Source organism: Lepidochelys kempii, chromosome 9 (assembly GCF_965140265.1).
Source record: "Lepidochelys kempii isolate rLepKem1 chromosome 9, rLepKem1.hap2, whole genome shotgun sequence".
Lineage (NCBI taxonomy): Eukaryota > Metazoa > Chordata > Testudines > Cheloniidae > Lepidochelys > Lepidochelys kempii.
The window spans coordinates 73,030,240-73,056,306 of NC_133264.1; the positions used below are offsets into that span (position 1 = coordinate 73,030,240).

Sequence of the window (26,067 nt, forward strand, 5' to 3'; positions counted from 1 at the left end):
TGGTACTCATGTTGCCCAGAATTCAGACCTAAATATAGAGTACACTGGAGCATGGGTTGTCCACCACCAGCTAACATTTTTAAGGGTGATAAACTTTGCCTAAACTAGGTATTAACTGGTTTTAAACAGCACTTCATTGAAACGCGTCTGCTGAAATTTTTTTAAACAGTTTTTTCCTACTTTAGACAAGGACTATGGGACTGGTCCTATAAGGTGCTGCCCCCTTTGTGTAGCTCTCACCAGGTATGTCTACACTGCTATTAAAAACCCGCAACTGGCCTGTGCCAGCTGACTCAGGTTCATGGGGCTCATGCTCAGGGGCTGTTTATAATTGCAGTGTAGACGTTGGGGCTCACGCTGTGAGTCCGGGCTCAAGGAATCTGCAAGGTGGGAGGATCCCAGAGCTCAGGCTGTAGCCCAAGCCCAAATGTCTATGCCATAATTAAATAGCCCCTTACCCTGTGAGCCTGAATCAGCTGGCACAGGCCAGCTGTGGGTGTCTAATTGCAGTGTAGACATACCCACCAGGTGCTTAAACTTCTAAGTGAGTACACACTGAGTGTATATCATTTAGACATGAGACAGACATTTTATTGTTTTTCAAATAATTTTCATAACCCAACATTTGTACAATTGTACAAGGTGTAAATCCATTTCAATTTTTTGAATTATTAGTTGACAGATTTTCAGATTTATTTACGTAGCCCTGAAATTCATTTCGATTTATGTAGTTTTCATTTTTATTGCTTAGAAAACGTAAGGTTAAGTAGCTAAACTTTTCTGAATTTGCTTGCATTTGTGACTCAAATGCTACGTTGCAAAGGGTTATCTTAAATTCATCTCTTGATGAGAGACTGGTGATAAATTCAATTTAAGACATTTATAAAGACAACATTTTATCATAACCTTGGAAAGACTAATAATATATCACTATATTAAAGTAATAATCATAACTGGGCCTAACTCTTCACTTAGTTTTGATATTGTCTCTATTATTTATTCCTTGGAGGAGAATATTAACATAGTAGAGTTTGCAAATTTCCGCTAATGAACAAGAAAAGTTCATTGGAAGTACTGAATTTTACAAATTAGAAAGTAAGCAAATTAGATAGAAAACAAGCCACATGCATCAAAACTCATTCCGTTTGTATATTTGACAATAGTTTATTTCCCATTATTTATGACAATTTGAGATAGGAGAATTAATTCTGCTTAGTTTTTATTCAAACTTGAACATTAATTGATGAGTTCATATTCCCCACGCTGCGGAAAAAAAAAACTGTGAAGAAAGAAACAGAGATTTTAAAAATTTGATGAAAGAACACTGAAAAATGGAGCTGAGAGCAGAATAGTGTAAAATAAACACAATGAGAGTATGATAGTGAGAGACAAAATCTTATGAAAAAATAAATACTGAGTATTTATTCATCACATACACTGTGGATACCACTTGTACCAGCATTATATTTGGGCTGCTCATTCCACCCTTATACATAGCACAGGCTCTCTCTAGGCAAAAACATAGTTATTTTAATTGCATCACATTTGGGGTAAAAAAACTAGGATCCTAATCCTCAGGTCTGGTGGAACTATGGTGGATACAGGACTCAAGGATACCCTGCAGCAACTGAGAGCTGGTTTAGCCCTGAGTACCACTCAGAACATCCTCAGGGCTGCTTTAAATTATGCTGCTTTAAATTATACTATTTTATTTATATTCCCTCTTCCCCCGCCATCCCACCCCGTGCCCTTCATTGCTGTCCTTGTGACATCTTTCTAAAACCAGGAAAAAAAGGATGCTATTAAAAATGCCTTTGCTACAGTATGTGTTAGCACCATCACAGGAAATAATTGCTGCTTGGGATTTCTAGCCAGTCAATTAACCCCCAATTCGCATCTCAAGTAGCAGAGCAGGCACACAGTAGATAAAGGGTAGGGGTTCAAGCCTCAATTAGGATGATATTTTTCCCTAATAATTTAATATTTTGGTCAATTAAGTGCCGTAACTCCGAATTAATTGTTACAGGAATTGTAGGAGTAACTTCTCATTCAAAGGTTAGTTATGGTGTATTGTAGCTGGGCCTGAGTATTAGACTTATTCTCACTCAAATATTTTTGAAACTGCAGGTTGATTTTATTTAAAGGGGAAAAAAGCATTCTCTCTTGGAACAGGAAAAGAAAATGTCTTGCTACTGTACTTACTAAACCACGGGATACTTCTACACCTGCTGTAACTTCTGTGCCAAAGACAAGGTTACAGTTATGCAACAGATCTATTAGAAGTAAGTTAACTATTCCACCACGCACTCATATCACTTGTCATATTAAGAAGGATTTCAGCCTAGATCTTTAAAAGACTAGAATCATCTCCATCCTGCTTAGCTTGTTTCACATATTGCTATGCATAGCAGCTTAGAATATTAGCTTGTTTTCCATCTGCTAGTCACCTAAACACTATCAGTTTGTGAAGTACTTTCTTGGTACTCATTTTAGGAGAATAAAGTCCTGGATTGCCTCATGGGAAGCAAAGGACATATGCTTATGCTCTACAGCTACTGAGTTGCTGCAGAGATGAAATTTTCTTGGACAGCATTCTGTTGAGTAGGTTCTGGAATCATATAAAATAGCCACTTGCAAAAAAAAGTTAAATAGTGAGTTCCTCAGCCAAATCAGTGATCTTTCGTCAACTAATTATTTTTTTCTTGCTCAGAATGAAAACAGTCTGTCTTTGAAAAAATTTATCATTAAAAAGGAAAAGTATTGCAAAGTTTTTGAAACAACTATAACAGATGTCATAGTAGTTGAAAGTACAATTAGAAAGCATAATGCCGCAGAAATAAAACTTCAAACAAAAGCAGAAAGAGCTCTTTGTGCACATCAATAATTTAGAATGATTTAAGAACTGTTTTATAGAGGCAAGTAGAGCTCTTTCTGTCCATATATAATACACTTTCAATAAATTGAATGTGGTCTTTATAGGCAAACAAAAAGGGATACAGTCCTTTTAAATTATTTTTAGGATAATTGTTTCCTCAGCAAACATCATTATTTATCAGTTTTGAAAAGAAGCCAACTGCTAACAGTCGAAATGCACAAATTTTGGCACACAACATAGAAAATGGTAATCTTTCCCCTTTTCAAAATCAGTTTTGCATCTATTTTACACATTTGTCAAGTTCTTATCTCAAAGCTCATGTAGTGTTACACAGTTCTATCAGAAATCATTATACTCAATTTCTAATAATTTCCCTACAGCTAATTTGGTAACAGAGAAAAGGAAACATTCATTGCTACCAGGTGCAGTTACCTTCTTGGCTGCTTATGTAACACTGTAAATTGATTCCAGGGATTTGGGGGGAAAAGGTTTAATCTTTGTTTTTCTCTTCTTTGTATTTATTTTTGTCTCTTGGATTCATTGTATCTCTTTAATCTTTCTTCTGAGATAACCAAGCTCATGACAGTGGTATGTATGTTCTAGTTTTTACTTATTTGGGTTAAGGGTCGGTCTCTCTCTCTCTCAGAGAATCAGGTTAATGGGTTAGATACATACAATAGCCAGATTATCCCTTTTTTTGTTGGGAAGGATGCAGGAGAAAGATGAAGTGGAGGGAATCCTTGTAAAGATCCCCTCAAATTGTCCTTACTCCATCATTCCATGGGGAGGGGGGAAGGGAGGGGAAGGAACAGGAACAGCGCATAAATGCCTGCCCCAAACCTAACACAACCTCAGGGATTGATACACATGAAGGATCCATAGAAGGCCAGTTGTTTATTTTGTTTTTAAACACATTATATTATTGACTCTAGGTGCCCATTCTTTGTGGCAGAAGTGTGTATTCAGGAGGCATTTGGATGTTAAGCAGGTTAATTTGTGCAGAAAAGCGTTCCAAGTGGAAAACAGCAGTGCAGGAAGTGACGTGAAGAAGTAGTGATGGTATTTAAGAAGTAGGCTTCAGGCAGTAGAGGAGTAGGAAATGGAAAGAGAGTGACAGGCAGATATACAGAGCCTTGCAGGTGAGGATGAAAAACTGGTCCCCAACAGCTTTCACTTATGCATGTAAAAATCTGGAGTAATTCCATTTAAGTCAATGAACTTTTAAGTGAGTGGCGAGTCAGACCCCAGATCTTCAGAGTTTTGGAACTTTCCAGAGATTAAAACCGGCAACACATTGTGGGATGCCTCTGAGCCAGGGAAATATTTATGTAAGCAATCTGGATAGAATAACCAACCAAAGCCCAGCAGAAAGAGCAATATATTTGAAATAATTCCCCAGTGTGATATCTCCAAAGGTAACAGGCTTGTTGATGGCTGTGGAAAATTAGATAGGGGACAAGGTCAAGAAAGGAAGCTGACAGGGATCAAGGAGCCTGTTGAAGGTCAGAGAGAGAAAGTTATGCAAATCAAATCTCTGAAACTTTAGATGTTTGCCCAGTACTACAGTTTGTTAGCCCATACAGCCACATAGTCAGAACTCACTGGTCAAAACACTAAGAAAACAACATATACATATATTAATACACTTATTAATATAGACGGCACACATAGTTTTATAACAATATTTTTCAGATGATGGAAGGAATCTATCATCTACTTTTTGTGTATGATAATGCACATAAGTTGCATATATACACACATACAAGGCAACTGAAGCCTGATTTATATTATTGTTGACATATAGTATATTGGCAGTAAATGTTACAGAACATTATTCTTTATTCCATAAGTGTAGAAAAATTATTTGTATATTATAGGTAAGGACTTATTAACACTACAAGAAAATGTGCCCCAACTAATTCTTTGATTAGATTTCAATATATTGTATTGTTCAGAGACAGGCTAGTAATGAATATTCTTGTAAAAATAAAACTGCCTTTTACTAGCTCACTTTATTAACTTATAAACATTGAATAGCTTTATCTTCTACCAAAGGGTTTTGTACTGGTGCCCATCACTGTAAGTCTCCCCTGCTGCTCTTCCACATATTTATTATTAACTTTGTTTTAATTTTATGACAGTATTTTGTTTTCTATAAAACATGTACATTTGTGGAAAACACAAAGAAAATACACTCCTCCTAAAGAAGTAATTTTTCATTTCTCCTTTCCATTTGAATCCCTTTCTGTCTGTAATGCTTAAAGCTACATGACAATAATATCAAAAGTCAAACAGCAACTGGCATCCTTTACTCTGTACATTTCCCTCACTCTTTTGTCTGGATGGCATGAAGGAGAAAAAACTAGCAACACTGTGATCACTCTCCACCTTTAAAAATGATTAATAATAAATAAATAAATAAAAATAATTATCCTGATTTAACGCTTTTGCCAGCATCCTGTCAGCATTCAAAATTATTCTTTTAAAAATAGCTCTAGTGAACTGTCTTTGTCTCTGAAAATGCCTTCTCTCTAATCCCAGCCATACATATCTAGGGATTTCCAGCAAATTCACATGAGCTGATTCTAGATATCATAATTTAGCACAGCAATACAGGTGAGACCTAAAATAGACAGGTGCAACACCATATAAAAGGTTTTATAGTTTGGAAACAGTATTTTGAACTGCACCTGGAAGCAGAATTTTATTCATTAAACTACACACTGTATTCTTCGGGAAAGTCCATTCTTTCAATTAGAAAAAAATCTGCTTTAGAAACCTATGTAGAATTAACTTGAACAGCAAAAGGAGAAAATAAACTAGGTGGTGTTTTCAAAACCACATACAGAGAACAAGTTTGATAAAAGGAGCATGTTAAGGATTAACATACTTGAATAATAATTCACACGTTAGCTTCTGAATTCACTAGTTTTCAGTTTCTATATCTTTTTCATGCCCAAAAAGATTAGATGTTGATGTGTCTTTTCATGCTGATACTCTCTCTCCACTTGTCAGTTTTCTCAGACATATAGCCTGATCTGAGTATGTGTTTCTAAAGAGAAACTTTGGAGATAGGAAAAATGTATACAAACTGATTCTCACTGCCTTGAGAGCTATTAGCAATCTTTCACAACTGAGTAAAATTTTCAAAAGTGTGTAAGTGATTTAGGAGCCTAATTCCCATTCTCAAAAGTGAGTTAGATACATAGGCGCCTAAGTCTCATTGAAAGCAATGAGGTGCTTTTGAAAATGCTAGTCTAACAATGCTTAAATTTCCTGTCTTTCACATTCCCTTTCATTGTAACTTGTCAGATCACACCACTCTCATGTACAACCTATTGGTGTAATCTGATAAGTCATGGGTTTTTTGGGGAGTATAACTAATTCATTGTAGAGTTGGGGTAGGTATTGGAGAGGAGTGGAATATGGGGTAACCAACCAGTTTGGAAAAGTCAAATCTTCTCAACAATTTTGCATATTTTTCCCAAACATTTTTAGGGGAGAGATTACTTTGAAAGGGAGATACTCTAACACAAAACTGAAAGGACACTAAGTGAATCTGACCAGGATCACAAAATAACAAAAGTAAAAAATGTAGGGTTTCCTCTGCTCATCCCTGTATGTTTGGTTTAATGATTCCTTCCTAATACTCACTATTTTATGTACCATTCATAATATAGGTCTTGCTCATTTGCTGGCTCCCAAGCTGTTGCACCCACATGTCTACTTCATAAGTAATACTAAGCTAACTTATTACCATAGTAAGAGTCAGAAAAGAATACCAGATATAAACCACCTCATACAGTGCTGAATTTACAGAAGGCTGCAGGGGGTGGCTTTGTGAAGAGATAATTAAAAGCAGGTGCTTTTTGTTCTTGTACTTTTAAATATGCATTTTTTACACCAAAAATTGCCCCCAAAGCGTATTTGTACATTGCTTCCAGGCACCTATTCTATTCTTCCAAGTAAAGGACACAATTATTCAAAACTGTTTATATGGACTAATACTAAAATTTTACTATAAAACTGCCTATCACCAGAAAGAAAAATGGCTACAATGAACAGGTACTTAGTACAGTAAGACAGTAGTGAAGTCCCCTGCCCACTATGCCAACATGAAACCTAATTTCCTTGAAATCGTAACCTGAGCTGGCTATAGTCCGGACCTCCCGATGTTCTGCAGCCCCAGGGGTTTTTGAGGTCAACATACAGGTCATATCAGCTCTGCTAACAAGATATCATGCATCCTAATAGATGTAACCCAATGCAATGCGTGAAATATAATGAAGAGCACACTTATTTTAGATTCATGCCTTACTATCAATTTCAAGCATCGATAACTACCAATAAGAGGTATGTTCACTTTCTTAAATATCTGCAGAAGTGTTTACTACTTTCTATGCCAGGAAATTATATCCTAGTAGGGTAGGAACACAAATATTTTGGAGGTGCAAGTAAAGGATGTGTTTGTGTTCTCAAACCTCTAGTCATCAACAGGAAACAGATCTGTGGATCTTGATATTACAGCAATGGATACTTTACAAATAAGATGGGGGGAGGGAGAGAGATCATGTTTACAAGGTGCTTATTCTGCTCTTATGTAAGATGTGACATAGGCCCTAAAGGAACGGTGGGGTGGGGGCTGGGGGGAGTGTTGTCTCTTAAAAAATACTCAAAGGCTATTATTAAAGGAGAGAGAGAGAGAAAATGTGCTCACTGCAACTGGATGCAGTGAGTCTTCGGCTGGCTAGAGAAAGAAACTGAGGGTTCTTTACAGAGCTGCATTCAAAGGAATTGTGAGGGGGACTGGGATACTCAACTGAACAGTGCCGGGGTAGGGAGGCAGGGGGAAAGGGAAGTGGCAGGATCAGGGATGGGGAAACTCTAACCCAACATGTATCCAGGGAAGGGAGGTATTTGTACATCATGGTAGAAACTCTCTTCTTCTACCTCAACCAACAACACCACCCCGCTCACCATATGATCACCTGGGGACATTACAGTAGTTGCCCTGTTCCTTTGGCGTCGGAAGGAATTTTTCCCACTCCACCACACTGGCCAGGTCGGTGGGTATTTTTTGCCTTCCCCACAGCTGGTCAGGGACAAGGGTTTGGTCAGAAATGTCAGAGAAGGTTTTCCAGGTATCATCCAAATATGAGCCGCTACCGAAGAAAGGCACTCCGGCCACGACCCCTTTCTATGCTCCAGGAATGCTGTCTACTCTGGATGTGGGGTCAGGAGAGGATCATATGGGGCCAGATCCACTGGTACCACATCCGCCACATTTTCCACTAAGCAATAGGAATCCTCAGCAGCCATTTTAAGGTGACTGTCTAACCTTTTGTGCCACAGGGGTGATGCAAAGGGGACAAAGCAGGGGGTCAAGAATCAGTCTCTTATCTCTACAATTCAATTACTTTAACTATTCTCTGAACAATGAACACACTTTAAATTAATTGTAATGAAATATAGTAGAGCTTGTAAAGGATTTGCAGCCCTGGAAACTGAAGTTCTCTAATTGTCCATGTAGCCGTTACAACATGAAAAGCATCAGCACAAGTTTCTCAACATTGCTCTGCCTTATCTAAACCTTACCTAAAGGGACCACCCTCTTGGACTGGTCAGTTTGGTCAGTCATCATGTTCATTCAACTCCTCTCTCCTCTGTGACGGGAAATGGACAGACCACCAAGACTCTTTATATATTCATTACTAAGCACTCCTCAGACAGGAAAGATTTTCATTGCTCCAGCCCTTTTCTAGGTTCAGAACAGATACCTCAAAGAGTTCCAGATCCCATTACCAACACTGTGAGTCATCTAGTCACCATTTCTATATGATATATAACTGATATGAATGTGTTGTCAGAATCTGCACTTTTAAAATAAAAATATACTGCCAGTTATAGTGTGTTAATCAAGATTTTAGTGAAGTTTAATTGGGACAGTCACACCTATCCATGAGTATCATGAAAAGACTTCATAGTTAATCTACTTCAGAACATAACCGTTGCAAACATAACGTAGGGTTAAAAAAGTGCAACTGCAATAGATTTTTTTGAGATTTTCCCAGGTACTGCAGACATTTGGGGGAAATTACTTAATTATTATTATTTATTTAATTTTGTTCTTTTACCTTGGCCTCAAATCAGATGCAATGAAAACTACCAAAAATTTCTTTGCTGATAGTATACACCTTCCCTAGAAGCTGAAATTGCTAGCTTCCAAAAAAGTTTTCTAATGAAGAATTATGTTTGACCTCAGCCTTCATTGTCCTTCCTGACATCAGCAGTTTTTCCAGTAAAATGTGCTGTTAGGGGAAGCCAAACTTTCGAACAGGGATGGTCTAATCCAGACCAGGTCAACTCACATTGATGAATACATAATATCAGAAACTAAACCTTCTCAGCATGCATGCCTGAGCAGCATGTGCAGGCCCATACACACAGGCATACACATGCGCACTTTCTTAGAAGGGACAAAACTCTACAAGATTTTGAAGATACAGTAATGGAGACAATAAGAAATTCTCTGTCAAATCTAGCATCAGCCCTTGAAGCCAAATCAAAAGCACGTTTAGTAAAAATGTATATAGAACTTCAGATTGCAGCTCTGCAAATTTCAGTAACCAGGATTTGCTTTAAGCAAGCAAAAGACACTGACAAAGCTTTGGTGGAACAAGACTGTACCACTGTAAGTACAGGAATTTCTGCTAATGTGTAACATTGAACAATACATTTTTTAATCTATCTAGAAACAGTCTGGGAAGACACAGTATAACCCATGGTGATTCTTAGCATAAAACACAAATAATCTAGATGAATATCTTAATACTTTTAGATCTTTTTAAGTAATACGTGAGAGCTCTTCTTGCACAGTATCTAAAACAGGATTTCCCCTTATTAGAATGTGTCTTTGGAGAAAGAAAACCGGCATATTAATTGTCTGATTGAAGTGAAATTCAGAAACCACTGTTGGGAAAACCTGGGATCAGATCTAAGAACCACCTTATCTTTACAAAAAGATATAAATGATGGATCAGCCATCAATACATTTAATTCACTCACCCTTCTGGCTGATGTTATGGCAATAATGAATGCCTTAAGAGAGAAATATACAGAGAACTCTCTGCCAAGGGTTCAAAAGGTGGTTTCATGAGTGTAGGTAAGACCAAATTAAGATCCCAAGGGAGTACAGGATTTCTTAAAGGAGGATATACATTAGACAGTCCCTTCATAAACTTCTTAACTCTATTATGCACATACAGCAATCTACAATCAACCAAAATATGGTAAAGTGATATAGCTGCCAAATGAACTTTAAAAGGTGAGTTAGATAACCCCTCTGTTTTTAAGTGCAATAAATATTTCAAAACACAAGATATAGAAGCTGAGACAGGAGAATCAGATTTTCCCTGCATCCAAGCCCCGAGTCTGGACCATTTCAAATAACAAGCATTTTCTGATAGTGAGCTTTCTAAAATTAAGCACTATAATTTGCACTGACAAGGAATGTGACTGTTCAAGAGTAGACAGAGTCAAAGTCTGATGCCCAAGCCATCAGGATCCAGATGAAGTATCCTGTTACTGAGACAGAAGGTCTGGAGACAGAGGAAGACATGGAAGAAGCAGCTGGACAGTTGAAATAGAATTGTCAACCACTGCTGACGCAGCCACACCAGTGAACTCAGAATTATCTTTGCCCTGTTCTGACACATCTTCCTTACCAAATTCTGGATTAACAGAAAGGGAGGAAAGCATAGAGAAGGCCCCTTCCCCAGTGCAGAATGAAAGCTGGATTGACTCAAGATGGATTGACTATCCCTTCCCACTCATGAGTGGAAACGGCCGCACTTTCTGTGGAACCTCATAGCAAATAGGTTCACGTCTGGCTGACCCCAACTGGAAAAGATGCCCTGATTCAACTGATCCTTCAGGGACCTTTTGTGCATCTGACAGCTGTCCCTGCTGAGATGATCTATAACCACATTGTTTTCTCCTGCTAAATTCAGGGCCACTGGATAAATGTCATGGAGAATACATCCTTCCCATAATATGATTGCCTCTGTACAGAGCTGAACACAGTGAGCACTCCCCGCCACCCCGCCGTTGTCACATAATGCATAGCAGATGTATTGTCCATTAGTACTTGAGGGAAGGAGGAATGATCTGAGGGCCAGACTAATAGCGCTTAACTCCAACACACTGATGTGCAAGCCTCTCTCCTGAGAAGTCCAGTGACCTCAGACCGTAAGATGACTCAGATGTGTTTCCACTGACACATCAGAAGTTACCCCTCACTGATGGTGAAGGGGGACTGAACTGGACATCTCTGAGAACATATGCTCTGACTAACTACCATGTCAATGAATCCAGAATATTTCAAGGCATGCTGACTAACATCTGTAAATTGTCCACATTTGGTCTGTAGACCTGAGACATCCAATGCTGCATTGGCCTCATTCTGAGACATGCAGACAGAGTCACATAAGTAGCAGCTATCATGATACCCATGAGATCCAGAAAGAAAATTACATTCTGAGTTTGATATATTTAAATGTTTAAAACATATTGAAAAATTAAAAAAAAACAACTGTCATCTGGTAGAAAAGGCTTTCCCTGCTACTAAGTCCCACATGGAGCCTATGAATAAAATTCTCTGAATTCAAACAGAGGTTTACTTTCTCACATTCATAAGTAATCCCAGGTCTAAAAAAAAGGTGTAAAAGCAATGTGGCTTAACAGTTCCATGTGAACAATGGCCTTAAACAGTCAGTGATACAAATATGAGCCACTACCCCAGAAAGGCACTTCATAAAAACTCTTGGTGCTTGGGACAGGCCAAATGGAAGCACCTTGTAATGGAAATGGCATCGCATCATCGCATACTTTTGATGACTGTGTCGAATAGAGATATGAAAATATCCATCCTTTAAATCGGGAGTCACAAACCATTCCCCAGTTGAGAGCAAAGGGATTATGGAAGCCAAAGTGAACATGAAACAAACTTCCAAATGTTCAGGTTTCTTAAATCTAAAATTGGAGGAACTGCCCCCTCCTTTTTCTGCACTAGAAAGTATCTAAAGCTTCCCCAGGTGCCCGGATACCTCCTTGTCAGCCCCTATCAGAAGCAAACTTTTGCACTTCTGAATGTAGAATAGCTTCGTCGAAGGTTCCCTGAAAAGGCAAGGTTAGGGGGAAATTAAAGAGCTTAGTTTCTTGAACTTAATGACATAGCCCTTCTCTATAATTCCTAGGGCCCATTTGTCCAGTGTAAGAAGCCTCCATTTGCTGATAAAATGGGCTAACCAGCCTCAAAACAGAAGAAGGGAAGGGTCTGTGCTGACTGGTTCTTGACTCTTGATCCTCATATTGACTCTGAGGCTTGCTGTTCAACGAAGATGAAAGGGGGAGAGCAGTTTGCTTAGATTTAAACCTTGATTTAAAAGACTTCCTCTCTGTGTTGGCTCTGGAAAAATGTAACCTGCTGTGCTGCTGTAGACATCTCTGATTTGATGAAATATAAGTTGAGGAAGACGGCAGATAATGCTGGCTCTGATAAGGGAAGGAAAGAGAAGGAGGTCTCCTCCTTGAAGAAATCAAGCCCAAAGAGCAGGACATCCATCTTGTGTCCTTCACCTTTTTCAGCCACTCATCCATCTTTTCACTGAAAAGGCCACCCTCTTCAAAGGGGAGATCCTCCACTTTAATTCTAGTACAGTAGAACCTCAGAGTTACGAACACCAAGGTTACGAACTGACCAGTCAATCACACACCTTATTTGGAACCAGAAGTACCCAATCAAGCAGCAGAAGAGACAAAAATAAAAGCGCAAATACAGCATAATACTGTGTTAAACATAAACTACTAAAAATATAAAGGGAAAGTAGTGTTTTTCTTCTTCATAGTAAAGTTTCAAAGCTGTATTAAGTCAATGTTCAGTTGTAAACTTTTGAAAGAACAACTCTAATGTTTTGTTCAGAGTTACATTTCAGAGTTACGAACAACCTCCATTCCCGACGTGTTTGTAACTCTGAGGTTCTACTGTATCCAAAGCAAAAGCAGAGGACTGTCTCCTCAGAATAGCTACAAAAGTCAATGCTCTAGCAGAAGAATCTGAGGCATCAAATGGAGCTCTGAAAGTGTGCTTTGCCACATTTTGACCTTCCATTATAACCACATCTGCTATTCTCCTTTTGTCTTCCTGCAAATCCTGCACAAACCGTACCATGTTTTCCCACTGGTAGAACTGATAGTGGGCCGTAACTGCTTGGTAATTTGCCACCTTAATACCATGACAGGAAGAGGAGAACACCTTTCTCTCTAGGGAATCAATCCTTTTCCTTTCTCTGTCAGCAGGAGTGGAAAGTGCTTGTCCAGACCTCAATTTACTACTGGCTGCAGCCACAGCAAGTGAATTAGGTACAGGGTGTATGTGAAAATATGAAAACCCCTCCAAGGATATCTGTTATAATTTGTCTGCCCTTTTGGAAATAGGCTGGCAAGAGGCGGGGGTGGAGCAAGCAATCTTAATGGGCTGTAGACGACCACTGAGAATTGATAATGACATCCTACTCTTGGAGGTGGTTCCAAGAATGTTGGATACCGAATGGGAGGTTTCCCCCACAGGTACTGAAGGGAAGTTCAATGTGGACACCGTGCAATCCACTGGGTCATGAAACTGCAGAGCATCTGTAGAAGGGGAAGAGGCAGAAGCTCATCTGGTGACAAATCAAGATCATCATCTGTGTTAAAAAAAAAAAAAAGCCATCTTCTTCCTCAGATGGAGTATGTGGCACCCTGTCTGGTAGAAGTGGATCTGAGGTTTTCTCCCCTGCCAGATCCTTTACAGATGAAACATCAGGAGGACAACTGAAGGATTCCCACGGTGGCCTCCAATAAAGCCAATGAGCCAGGATTGCCTCTCTCCCCAGCAACTGGTATTTGGGAACATACCTGCAGGAAGAGGACCAAAAGGCAGCATGAAATAAGGGGAAACAGGTCTCTTTATTCTTCCTCTATCCTACTCTGGAAATGGATCCAGCCTCAGATCCATGATCGACTGCACCAGAACCAGCAATGGACCCGGAAGATGGAGAGAAAGCTCTTCATGGAGACCCTGTAGGAATCTTAGGAGGAGGAAAAGATACAGACAGATCCAGAGAAAAACTAATAATCTCTCATCTCCTTTTTTCAGGTGAAGGTGATGCAGCCCTCAAAGCTTGTCTTTTCCTTGAGATCATCTGTTTCTTACTCAAATCTGAGGAATGCTTGGAAGCAGAACGACGTACATCAGCCACCAAAATAAAAGTCCTCCTCTGATCCAAAGATGGACCTGGAATCTGAACAGGGGTCAAAGCTATATATAAGAACACCTGGATGGCACAGTATCTGGTGAAATGAAACCTCATGACTTTCTTTTAACGCTAATTTATTATTTCTTTCAACTATTATGAAATGACCCAAGAGTCGGTAGTGTGCCTGGTGAGAGATATCAAAAGGAACATGAATTTATTTTTAATTTGGGAGTCTTCACTATTTCTCAAGAGTAACATTCACAAGAAAAAAATTAAATATTTCTTGTTTCACAGAATGTCTTGAACATGTTGTGAAATACTGGTATGTTGACAACACAGCCAGTGAGTGAATTAAGATATACCATCATGAAAATCTTGAATAGGTGTTGACATACACTGTACACTTTCTGTATTTCACACACACTGTGTATTTCAGCTTCATGCCCTTCAGTTCTTTGCTTATTCCTGGCTTATTCTTTGCTTATTCCATGCCCTTTGCTTCCTTTGCTTATTCCATCCTCCATCTGGATGCTTTCAGTTTAATTGTTGGAAAAGTTCGGTCTCACGAGAGCACATCCTCCATATAGCATGGTGCCAGTTGCTGTTTCAGGTGGTCTGCACCTGTTTTTACTCTTCCCCTCACACTTAAAGAACCCACTCCTCCTTTGGCAATGATTAATTCAAACTGTATAAAAGTCTGTTGTCATGTAATGAAATGTGTTAAACAAAACAGCTAATTTTGCAGTTGCCTCAAGCTTCCAGCCAACTGTAAATATTTCTGTCACTTTAAGTAGAACTTCTATAGATGTCTTGGCTGACAGAAAAGATGCAAAATCCCCAGTTCCCTTTGAATAATATGGGAAGAGTATTTTTCAAAAAAAGAAGAAGAAAAAGGAAAGTAATAGGTGCCAGATTCACAGCTCTGGAGACCAAAACTCCCTGTAGAAAAAGTAGAACATATCCCACAGGGCTTTGCCTAAGTGCCTAGAGAGTGCTAGAGAGCAGTTTCCAGAACTGGGCAACTAATTCAGAGCAAATCATTTTTTCAACGAATTTAGTTTCTTTTTCAGCTCCAAGTATGACCATGAGCTTGTCAAACTATCCCCCGATTCCATTATTCACATTTATACAACTTTTTTTTGCAAGATTTTTACTTTGTTGTTCAGTTGTGAATAGTTCACAGAGAATATCTGATACTCAATATTCCAAATTTGAGCTGTGATGGTTAGTTATGACTGGCCAAAAGATACAGTATTGTTTCTATTTAACTCTGTCAGGAAAAAGCTGCTGGGGCTTTGAAACCCTCAGCGTAAGGGAGCAGTTTTTGACAAAAGGTAGGGAATAGGACTAGGGTACTAAATAAAATTTTAAAACTTTTGTAGGAAAGCACAGGGAATCTGTGCTAGAAAAAATAGGCTACTGTGTGATTTATTTGTTGGTTTTATTAGCTGGGGTGGGATTTTTAAAAGTGCTTATCACTGACCTACCTTTACTCCCAATGACTTCATTAGGAGCAGAGGTAGGCTTTGGCTTTCAATAAACCTACCCTGGGTGTAGAGTTTAAATTAATTTTTCTCTTCATATAGTCACACATAGTAACTGCAGGCTCATGCACGATCCTAGTTGTGAAGGTAATGGTCAAATATTCTTGTCTAGCTTATTTAATTGTCTCAGTGACAGGGTTCTGGGGAAGAGTTTGGGAAGCCTATTCTCTGTCCCGTCCCACACAAAAGATGCCATCTCCATTTGAGCTCAAAGTTCACTTTAAAATCTGCAAATATTTGTGGAAAATTTTTGTGGAAAATTTGCCCAGCTCAACTAGTTTCCTTTGTAAGAGCCCACCAAATAATTTCAAATGAACTACAAAACAACCTTTAAATATGGTTTTCAGCCACATGTAATATCCTGGCTAGTATGTATAAGCACAACAGTCATCCACCAAAGGGAACTTCAGAACTGTTCAATTCGAGGATTAAAAGCCCCACTATAAGCGAGAGTTCATGCTGTTTCTCCTTTAGCGAGCTAAAAGTTATGCACATGCTTAAATACCCTGAAGAATCAGGAACTATATGCCAGCAGCCGCAGTTTTATTACTCACTACTGACCCTACTAAATGTGAATTGCCAGCATGAAGGTGAAAATCTCTGTAACCTATCACTAATCCTCTGTGCCATCTGGTGTCCTGACACCTCTGTGGTATTTTTATTAACATAAAATGATAATCTGTAACCTATATTATACAGATCTGTATATACAGATTGCCATATCATAACAACAACTGCACTGCACGTATTTTAAAGCTATTTTTCTCTTAAAGACTAACTAAATCAAAATTATTTTGATTAAAGCATATATTTTGTCTGTTTCTGACATCATTCTATACAATGGGAATAGAAAATGCCTGAAAGTTGCTTATTTTAACGTGTATAACAGCATTCACTGATGATAACTAGGATAAGCTCTTATTGTTTCTTGTGCTGAGATTTTACATTAGTAACTCCAGCTGCTGAATTTTAGTTAGTTAATTTTCATTTTGTTACTCCCCTAATTGTGTCAGAATGCTCAGATTTGTACAAGTTATAAAAAGGTCTATGTCACAAAAAAACATGTTCTATACATGTCTTCAATAATAATTTCTTCATTGTCTGAAAATTTCCAAGTTACAGCAAAGCTGGCATTTTATGGCATGCACAGCTATAAATCATTTTTAAATCATGATGATATTACTCAAAACAGATGTGAAAACATATGTTTGCCACGGTTGTATAAAGTGCTTACTTGTCATACTTAATAAATGTTGATACTTTTATTTAACTACATTCCTTCCTAATCTTTTCTCTGGTAAATATATTTTGCCTTGCTAAAGGCAGTGGCAGTGTTTGAAAAATGAAGTTCACTGTTTATACAAATGATAGCTGTAGTATTTACTGAGCAGTTCAACATATATCACCCTCTTCTATTACTGCCACACCTATATGTGCTAAAACCATGATTTCATGGAGAGGTGTGACATGCTGCTCTCAAATATGTTGGTACAAATTACTGTGTAACTTCTCAAATCAGCTAATTTGCAGATGCACAAATTCTGCAGTCCATTTTTCATGTTATGTGGCAATGTGCTGTCTGTGTGCAAGAACCTAACCTTTGGGAATAAAATTCATGTTAAGGATGAGATACTTTAAGTGAGGAATAATATTGTGACATTTACATAGCACAAGAGAAAGGCCTAGGCTAGAAAGTTTAGGGGTTTTCAAAAGCCAATCATCATCATGGGGCAACCACTGGATCACTATAGCGAAAGTAAAATAGATTTTACCAGGAACTGTAAAATAAACATGGAGGCCAGTCACCATGCTAGATGTGAATTAAGTTTGGAATTATTTGGATATACAGTATTGCCAACATTCATAATTTTATCCTGAGTCTCATGATATTTAGTATTTTTCATAAAGTCCCAGCTCCTGGAGTCATGGGATTCCAGGACAGTTTTAAATTTTTTTTAAAAGACGTTTCTATACCTCATGATTTCAGAGAAAAGTTTGAAAATGTGATCCAAGTGCACCATAAAGGCTGAAAAATGAAAAGGCAAATACAAATAAAATAAAAATAACCTCTCACCCCTTTTTAAAAAAATCTCGTAATTTTTGAGCCAAACTCATGAATTTTGGGGAAGGCCTGATTCAAGATTTTTGAAAGGGTTGAGTAGATAGTAGTGATCTGGAATTTGTGTTTGCACCAATCTCTAAACAGCAATTTCATCCTAAACTTCCTTCAAGCACTTGTATAAGATATATGTGTATATATGTGGCACTTAGTGAGTGAAACAAAACAACACTACATAAAAATGTAGGCCAAGAAATGAAGATTACTATATACATTGAAACTTTACGGGAAGTTGGCTAGGACATTGGTGTTTATACCCCTGTTCATGCAAAAAGTTACAAGCGATATTAACAAAAAGAAAAGGAGTACTTGTGGCACCTTAGAGACTAACCAATTTATTTGAGCATGAGCTTTCGTGAGCTACAGCTCACTTCATCGGATGCATACCGTGGAAACTGCAGCAGACTTTATATACACACAGAGAATATGAAACAATACCTCCTCCCACCCCACTATCCTGCTGGTAATAGCTTATCTAAAGTGATCATCAGGTTGGGCCATTTCCAGCACAAATCCAGGTTTTCTCACCCTCCACCCCCCCACACAAATTCACTCTCCTGCTGGTGATAGCCCATCCAAAGTGACAACTCTTTACACAATGTGCATGATAATCAAGTTGGGCCATTTAAGTCCGGATTTGAGTTTAAGTTCTTAAAATGAATTTTATATGGGTTTTGGGTTGACTTTTTTGCAGTTCATTAAACTATACAGGATGTGCTCTGCCTTGAGTGACAGACAACTGCTATCAGTCAAATATATGATTTGCATCTTGGAGCCCCACAGGGCATATTGCATTGTTTCACTGAAAAATGTCTAAACATGTGGCAGGAAACCATGCATGCTTCAACAAAATTAAAAATCAACCACACTTCCAGGTTCAGACTAAAATACTCATCTATGTAATTACTGAAGTAAAGGCAGTTTGTTATTTTAAGAAGGAAGGTGTAGTGCAGCGGTTCTCTACAGGGGGTCCTTGGCCCCTTTCAGGTGGTCCGTGGGGCCCCGCGGCTAAAACCCAGAGCCCAAGACCCAGCACCTCCCACGAGGCTGAAGCCAGCACCCCTGGGGTTCAAGCCCTGATCCCATGGGCAGAGGTGGGGGGACATGGCAGGTGTTTCCCCCTCCACCATGAAACTACAGTGCAAAAGCAGGGCAGTCCCGGGGCAGCTCCACGCCCCTCCCCTTCCACCTCCTTCTCTCCCTGCCCCTGGCCAGGTCGGAGGTGGGGAGCCAGGCATTGCGGGACAGCTGCTGCTCTTGCTGGCGCTCTGGTGGCGTTCCCTCGTCTCCTGCTGCTGCAGGGGGTTGAAGCTTCTCCTCGGCTCCCAGCTCCCTTTTCTCACGCAGCCGGTAAGAGCCGCCTGGGCAGGGGACCCGCCTCTGTGGCTGGCAGAGCCCCCATGGAACAGGGACCACAGAGGAGCCCTCCCAGCACACAGCCCCTAGCTACCCTCCTCCCTGCACCCAGAGCTACCTCCACGCCTGCACGCAGCCCCTAGCTACTCCCTGCTTGCACCCTGAGCTACTCAGTACCCCTCCCTGCACCCTGAGCTACCCCCCCGCCCGCACACAGCCCCTAGCTACCTCTGCATCCTAGGCTGTTTTCAAACTTTTTGAGGTGAGCCCCCCACCTTTGAGTTATAATTTTTGGTTGCGCCCCCTCCCCCACAACCCAGGCAGACTGGGTGGCCTGCTGAGGTGAGTCAGGGGGTGGAGGGGCGCTCCCGCCCCGGATGCTGCTGTGTGGAGCTGGCTCAAGCCCCACTGGCCCACCCAAAATAGAAGTCAAATTACATCTATGACCAAGGTTGCTACCCCACTGCTAGCCCGGAGTCCTTCCTGCCTTGCTGGGCCCTGGAGTTTTTATAGCATGTTGTGGGGGGGGCCTCAGAAAGAAAAAGGCTGAGAACCCACGGTGTACTGGGTAACTACTGTTTAGCTGTTGGTTTGTTCCACACTGCCTACACAAACACACATGGTTACGGGAAACCACAGGGGACAACAGGGAAGGACTTAAGCATAAGGGCCCAGGGGGCAAATGAACTCAAGGTATTCCATGAACTCATTACGAGTTCTCAAATGAGCTCAATAGGGCCAATCATTGGGTTCCTTGAGGAAGAACTGCAATGACTAGAGAAACATCAGAAAATGGGTGAGGAAGAAGAAAGGGCAGTGACCACTAGAGACATAGATCAGTAAAGGTAAGAACATGCATTCCCTTCCCCAGGGTAGAAGAGATCAGGGGTCGAAAGAATCTCTTCTTCCTGCCTGCCCTGGCCCAGTGCTGCTCCCAGAAGCAGCCGACAGGTCCCTGCCTAAGACTGGAACCTGCAGAAGCCTCAACTCTTTGTTGACATTAGTAGCAGGGGGACCTAGTTAACATTTGCCAACAATGTCGCCCCCAACTTGAGCAACTGAGTTGACTGGTATCACTTTTTGCAGAAAACAAACATACTGCCTAAAAAGCATTCACAGAAATGAAATTCACATGCACAAATATTAACACTGAAGGTGCTTTCATGCTCACCCAGTAAAGGAACAGAAACAGTACCAAGTAGCTAATCAAATATTTGCAGAGAATTATTCATAATCAATTAATAAAATTTAAAAGATTTGCCAAATATTTCTCCAATAATGAATAAATACAAGGAAATACAGATCTTATTGTTTATACTCCCTAAGCAGAAATACAGGCTAAATTCGCTGGATACCTTATTCATTGCCAATTATGTGTTCAGCTCTATAAATATAACCTGTTATGCCATTGGATATATAGAATGTGGCCAATGCAGGTAAAGTGCATTATTAATTTCCTTACACACGCTGTATAAAAAACAATAAATGATTCTACCTTTCTCCTTTTGGAGTTTTTTTAGGTTGGTCCCAGTATCTTGATCAATGAGTTCTCCTTCTCTGGGGTTGGTCAGCATAGCTAAAAAAATCAGAGTGCACAGCTCTGTAACACTGCCAGTGAAAAAAATTGCCAAAATAGAGAATGAAAATATTAAATGACATTTTTTCTGCCAATATTCTGGCAATTTTGCATTCTTATACAGCGAGTTCTTAAGTGGTGGGCCATTTATTGTCATCTACTAAATTCCAAATCTTCAACATTTACAGCAAAGTATTAACATAAACAGCAGAAGCAAATTTGCTTAAGTTGATTACACAAAGACAACAGAACAGAACAAAAATTACCACTGGGATGAGTGCAATTTCCTATAAAATGCTCAAATTAACGAATTACAAAAGTGCTTCACAGAAATCATTTTGGGGAAAAAACATGTTTAATAGATGAGAGGATTTAAAGAATCAGTAATTTTCTATAATGCAGCTAGCTTAAGAAAGAAATACAGATAGATGGTTAGCAACCCAAATTGATGGATGACAACTAAAAGACAATCCTTTTTGATGCTGAGAGAGCAATTCTTTACTTACCACCTGGAAAATCAGTAAGACATGTTAAGTTTATGATTTCAGAATACTTACTTTCTTTGTTTTTATTTGATTAAAGCTTTACCTTCTCCACAATTAACTGATTTTAGAATTTGAAATCACTCCAGATCAAGAGAATTGCTAGAATGTTATGTTAATTCTTTAGACAGTGTTTAACTGGAAATAGCAAAAGTTAAAAAATATGTATATATCCTTCTAAAACCAGCACAATATGGGCAAACATCACTATTAGACAAAGACAAATATTTGGTTCAGCATAAATTTAAGTGATGCCTTAAAGGTTTTTTTTTTTTTTTTTTTGCAACAATACTGTAGTTAATAATACCTAACACTGCTGGAGCACAGAGGATCTCCAAGTGTATTATTATTAATAATCTTTTATATGACAACGGCATCCAAAGGCCACAGTCTGGATCAAGGCCCCATTGTTACTGGGTGTTGTACAAACAGATGCAGAGACATCACCTGCACTGGAGAGTTTTACAAGCATGAATTAGTTGTCGACAATATGTAAAACGAGGAAATATTATCCTATTTTGCAAATAAGGAAACTGACATGCACAGGGATTCAGTGATTTGACCAAGGTCAAACAAGCTGTCTGTGGGACAGCCTGATCCCAGAACTGTGTTTCATGCATAAGGCCATTCTTTGTCTAAATAATACACAGACCCTGATGCCTACGGTGGAAATAAAAAAACCCTTATGACAATGGAAAAAAGTGGTGAGTTTCCTTTATTATAGTCATGATATAATTTGCTGAGTTTGAGGTAAATACAACAAATGTACATTTAGAAGGACGCCATGAGATGTGTATGTTATATCATAGTAGGGGCAATATACTGTGACACTGAGTTGATGCGTGCATGATATGTAGCCATCTGTTTGGTCAGGCTTTCTGCAGTAATGAGCAAGTTTGAGAAGAACAGGCAGCTTTATATCCTGTATTCTAATGCCGCTCTAATTTTTTTAATGATAAATGACTGCTTCACAGAGTCAGTTTTAAAACTAACACTGTCAATTTTCCTTTAGTGAAGTATTTTTCACAGCACACTTCTCAAATCCACAGAGTAGTTATCTGAGTGAGGGGAGGCTGGGAATAATAAAGTACCAACCAATTCTATCTGGTGTGTTGTCAAGTTGGGATGGAGAGCTGGACACACTACTGCTCTGATGTGAAGACGCATGACTCCCAGGCCTCTGACTATCTTCCAGAGATGGAGCAGGAGAAGGGCTGTCTTGAATCCTCTCCTTAAAACAGAAAAGAAAATAATGCCTGTTGAATTGTGCAGTTTGTTTTAATTTACTTTATGTACACAGTGTTGTTGTAGCCATGTTCGTCCCAGAATATTAGAGAGACAAGGTGGGGGAGGAAATATCTTTTATTGGAGAGCTTCTCTCTCTCACCAACAGGAGTTAGTCCAATAAAAGATATTACTTCATCCACCTTGCCTCTTTAATGTACTTAAGACTTATTTAAAATAGCAAATCTCCTTTGCTAAGTAAATTAATTCGGCTCCTTTGTGAACTCACATTCAAAGACCCAGTATAGTCTTGCATACCTATAATATCTGGGCACCATGTAACCACATAGCTATGACACCCTTATCATCATGACATAGCAGCTACTGTGTGGCTTGCTAATGTTTTTTTTAAGCTATTCAATTACTTGGGGTACTTTTTATTTTGTAACATTTTCATCCATGTTAATACAAAAATGCACAGTCCTCCTCAGTACGTTACTAGTTTTATCTGTATCTATAAATGATACAGAAGAGTCAAATACCAAATTCAGATTAAATTGGCAATTTCAGATTCAAATAAATACTAATGCTAAACAATTGCAAATTCATAAAAACAATCATAGGTCTACCTGAGAACTTTCATTAGTCCCCATTAAAGCTATATCAGCCAGATTTCCAAAGCCATGCATACAAAAGTGCACAACATTTCAGTGTAAAGACAAAATTTCTCTAATACTCTAAAAATGTGCTCTAAAACTCACAGGAGGGATCAAATTGCCTTGAATATTGGTGTGCCACATCAGGAGTAGGGGTTGACTTTCTGATGCGAATTTGTTGTCACTTGGTCAAAGGGTTCCCAAAAGACACCCCCCCCCCAACCTGCTTTTAATTTTCAAAGGGCTCTAAACTCCACATGTATCTGGAGATTGTCCTGAAAATAAAGAGTTATGGTAAGACTAATTTAACACTGCTCATTCTGATTTTTCAGAGGTTTAAGTTTAATAGATCAAAGGATTTGCCAGAGGTAGGCAATGTTAACTCTGCCTTAACATTTTTTAGAAGTAAATATAAGAATATGCTTACAAAAGCTAACATATGCATGTGCACGTTTGCACACACAACTTTTTAAATGTGGTCCACAGTTCAAATATACCTGAGAAAATACTCTGGGTAAGGAAAAAGGAGTAAAACAAAAAATGGTAAATTTTTCCAAAATTTTCCCAAAATGAAATTCTCCCACTTCGGCCACCTGTAATAACAACATTATATGCATTGTTTTTTCCTAGAGCTTTCAAAATTATAGCTGTAACATGTATTTTCATCATTTATCCCCTCCCACCTATTCCCACCTCCTATAACCGATGAAAATCCACCAAAAAGCACCTATTACAGGCTGAGACTGTACTTTTTCTGGGCCTTTTTCTCTGTGGCTCCTTCCATGAGGTAGACTACCTATAACACTTCAAAGGTAGTACTGAAGGGAGAGTCCCTGCCAGTATGGCTGCAATGGAGCCATGCTACGAGGAAGGTGGATGGGATTAGGGATGGACAATCCTGAATTTGTGGACAATCCTAGCCTCTGGCAGCTCCCTGATAGCCATGAGTTCTGGGAGCTGAATTCTTTGCCTCTTCTGCGAGAAGGACAAATTCCCCACCTCTCTACAATATAATCTGGGGAAGCTCTGAGGATAACTTTTCAGCTTTCCACCCTTCCTGGTACATTCCCAAAGATTTTTCACTGAAATGGTGTGATCTGGCCCCTTCTGACCATGTGCTAAGAAGCTCAATAGTGACTGAATTTTTCTTCCCCCTGAGGCTGGGATAGAGAACATGACAAATCTATAAAATACCTTTAGAAGCAGATCTGTAGATTCTAAAAGTCTCTCAATTACTAATGATTAACTTAAGTTTCTGTTCATTATCTGCTGCTGTAACTCATTAATACCAATGGCAGTCTGGTTAGTGTGTTAAAAATATTCTGTTACCCATTAAAACCACATCTCCAAAATACACTCAACTTTATATTTAGGGATACATTGTAGCATGATGCACAGGGAATTAAAGAGCATCTCCTCTTAACCATAATGGGTGGTGTTTGTTTATTCCAGTCACACCACACTGAAAATATAGCCTTGAATGTGTTTTTAATAGGATAGTTATTATACATTAAATAACAACTGAGCTTTGGAATCGTGTAACAGATGCATATCTATTACATAGCTGTTAATTCTCAATGGATGTGTTCTCACTAATTATCTGTTATTTAATGAACATACAATAACTAATAAAACCTAAAGAGAGACTTTTAATTGCAATAGTCTTGGTATGCTAATTAAAGATGTTTATTAAGTTTTAATAGATATGAATCTATTATAGGGATGTCAAACCTCAGTAGCTTTAAGTTTTGAAAAAAATCAACTGTTTTCAGCAAGTAATATCCAACTATTCCAAACCTGACAGCAAATCAGTACAATGTCAAAGCTATTGGCCTGTTGGCTTTCCCCCTCTATGCTCTGAAATGCCCTGAAAAGGATTTGGGAATTAGTGGCTGCTGAGGAGCCTGTGGGGCCAGGAGAGAGACCTTTATGCCCTAGCTTCCCGTCTTGACATTCCCTCTATTGTGTCACATTAGAAGGCTTCCATCCACCCCCTTAGAGGTATCTTTATTAATCAATGAATTCTACACATACAGCCCTGATCTTGTTGGTTCTTTGTACATGGACCTTCTATTACATTTGATCAAGTAGCAGCTTTAGGATTGGGATCCAGGTGAACAAAATTGTGACTTTATCTTTAATTGCCTCCTTTTTTGTGTCATAGCCTACTTAACATTAGTCCCAGTCTTGTGTACCTAAAAGGGCCTCTACCATTGTTTCAACTCAGAATGTTCAGTGATTAATTTGCCACAAAAATACATAATGTACCTATAACAAGCATGTGAACAGACAAGGAAAGAGTTTGCCAACTGTTCTACAAAAAAGATCTGAACAAAACAAATTACTGTACATTAACACTCAGAAATCACATATACAGCAGTATATGCCATCCTTAAATGAAAATTATTTGAGTAATTCAGAAGTTGATGATTTGAAAAAACAGGATTCCAGCTCTCTCTGATAACTGCATTTTCTCACTGTCTGGCCATCATCCTTTCCTTAATCATTTCCAAATAATCCCAAACCAGGTCCTGACCATTTCATTATAAAAGGAAAGGGGTCAGTTCCTCCCTGTTCCATGTATAAGAGCCCCAAACCCCCCTCCTCAAGTCCTTTAAAAGGGATTAGGAAAAGGAGCGGGGGTTGGATCTCCACTGTACAAGATGTAGAAGCCCGAAACTCTTTTCACTGCTCCAGTATGGGATGGATTCCTTTACATCCTCTTGCAATCCATTTCATCCGATAACTGTATCCCTTCCCTAATGAGTACCTGCACTGGACATCTGCCAGAAATTTTACATACTAAATTGCAACATTATAATCTAACCTCCTACTCCACAGCACAGGGTCCCACAGATCCTGTGTGGAAGGTGGAAAAAAC

General features: G+C 39.1%; 1 protein-coding gene across 7 annotated transcripts in view; it reads right to left on the reverse strand.

The window, feature by feature from the left end:
* The window catches only part of DACH2 (dachshund family transcription factor 2), a 457,188-nt gene that overhangs the window by 47,964 nt on the left and 383,157 nt on the right, over window positions 1–26,067 (reverse strand). For 5 of the 7 annotated variants that reach the window (XM_073360874.1, XM_073360876.1, XM_073360878.1 and 2 more), the window contains 2 exons: window positions 22,402–22,537; window positions 20,684–20,764 (listed from right to left, as the gene is read on the reverse strand). In XM_073360874.1, the coding sequence (XP_073216975.1) occupies window positions 20,684–20,764; window positions 22,402–22,537 (217 nt within the window). The remainder of the gene's footprint in view (window positions 1–20,683; window positions 20,765–22,401; window positions 22,538–26,067) is intronic. The other 2 variants (XM_073360877.1, XM_073360875.1) reach the window with 1 other exon arrangement.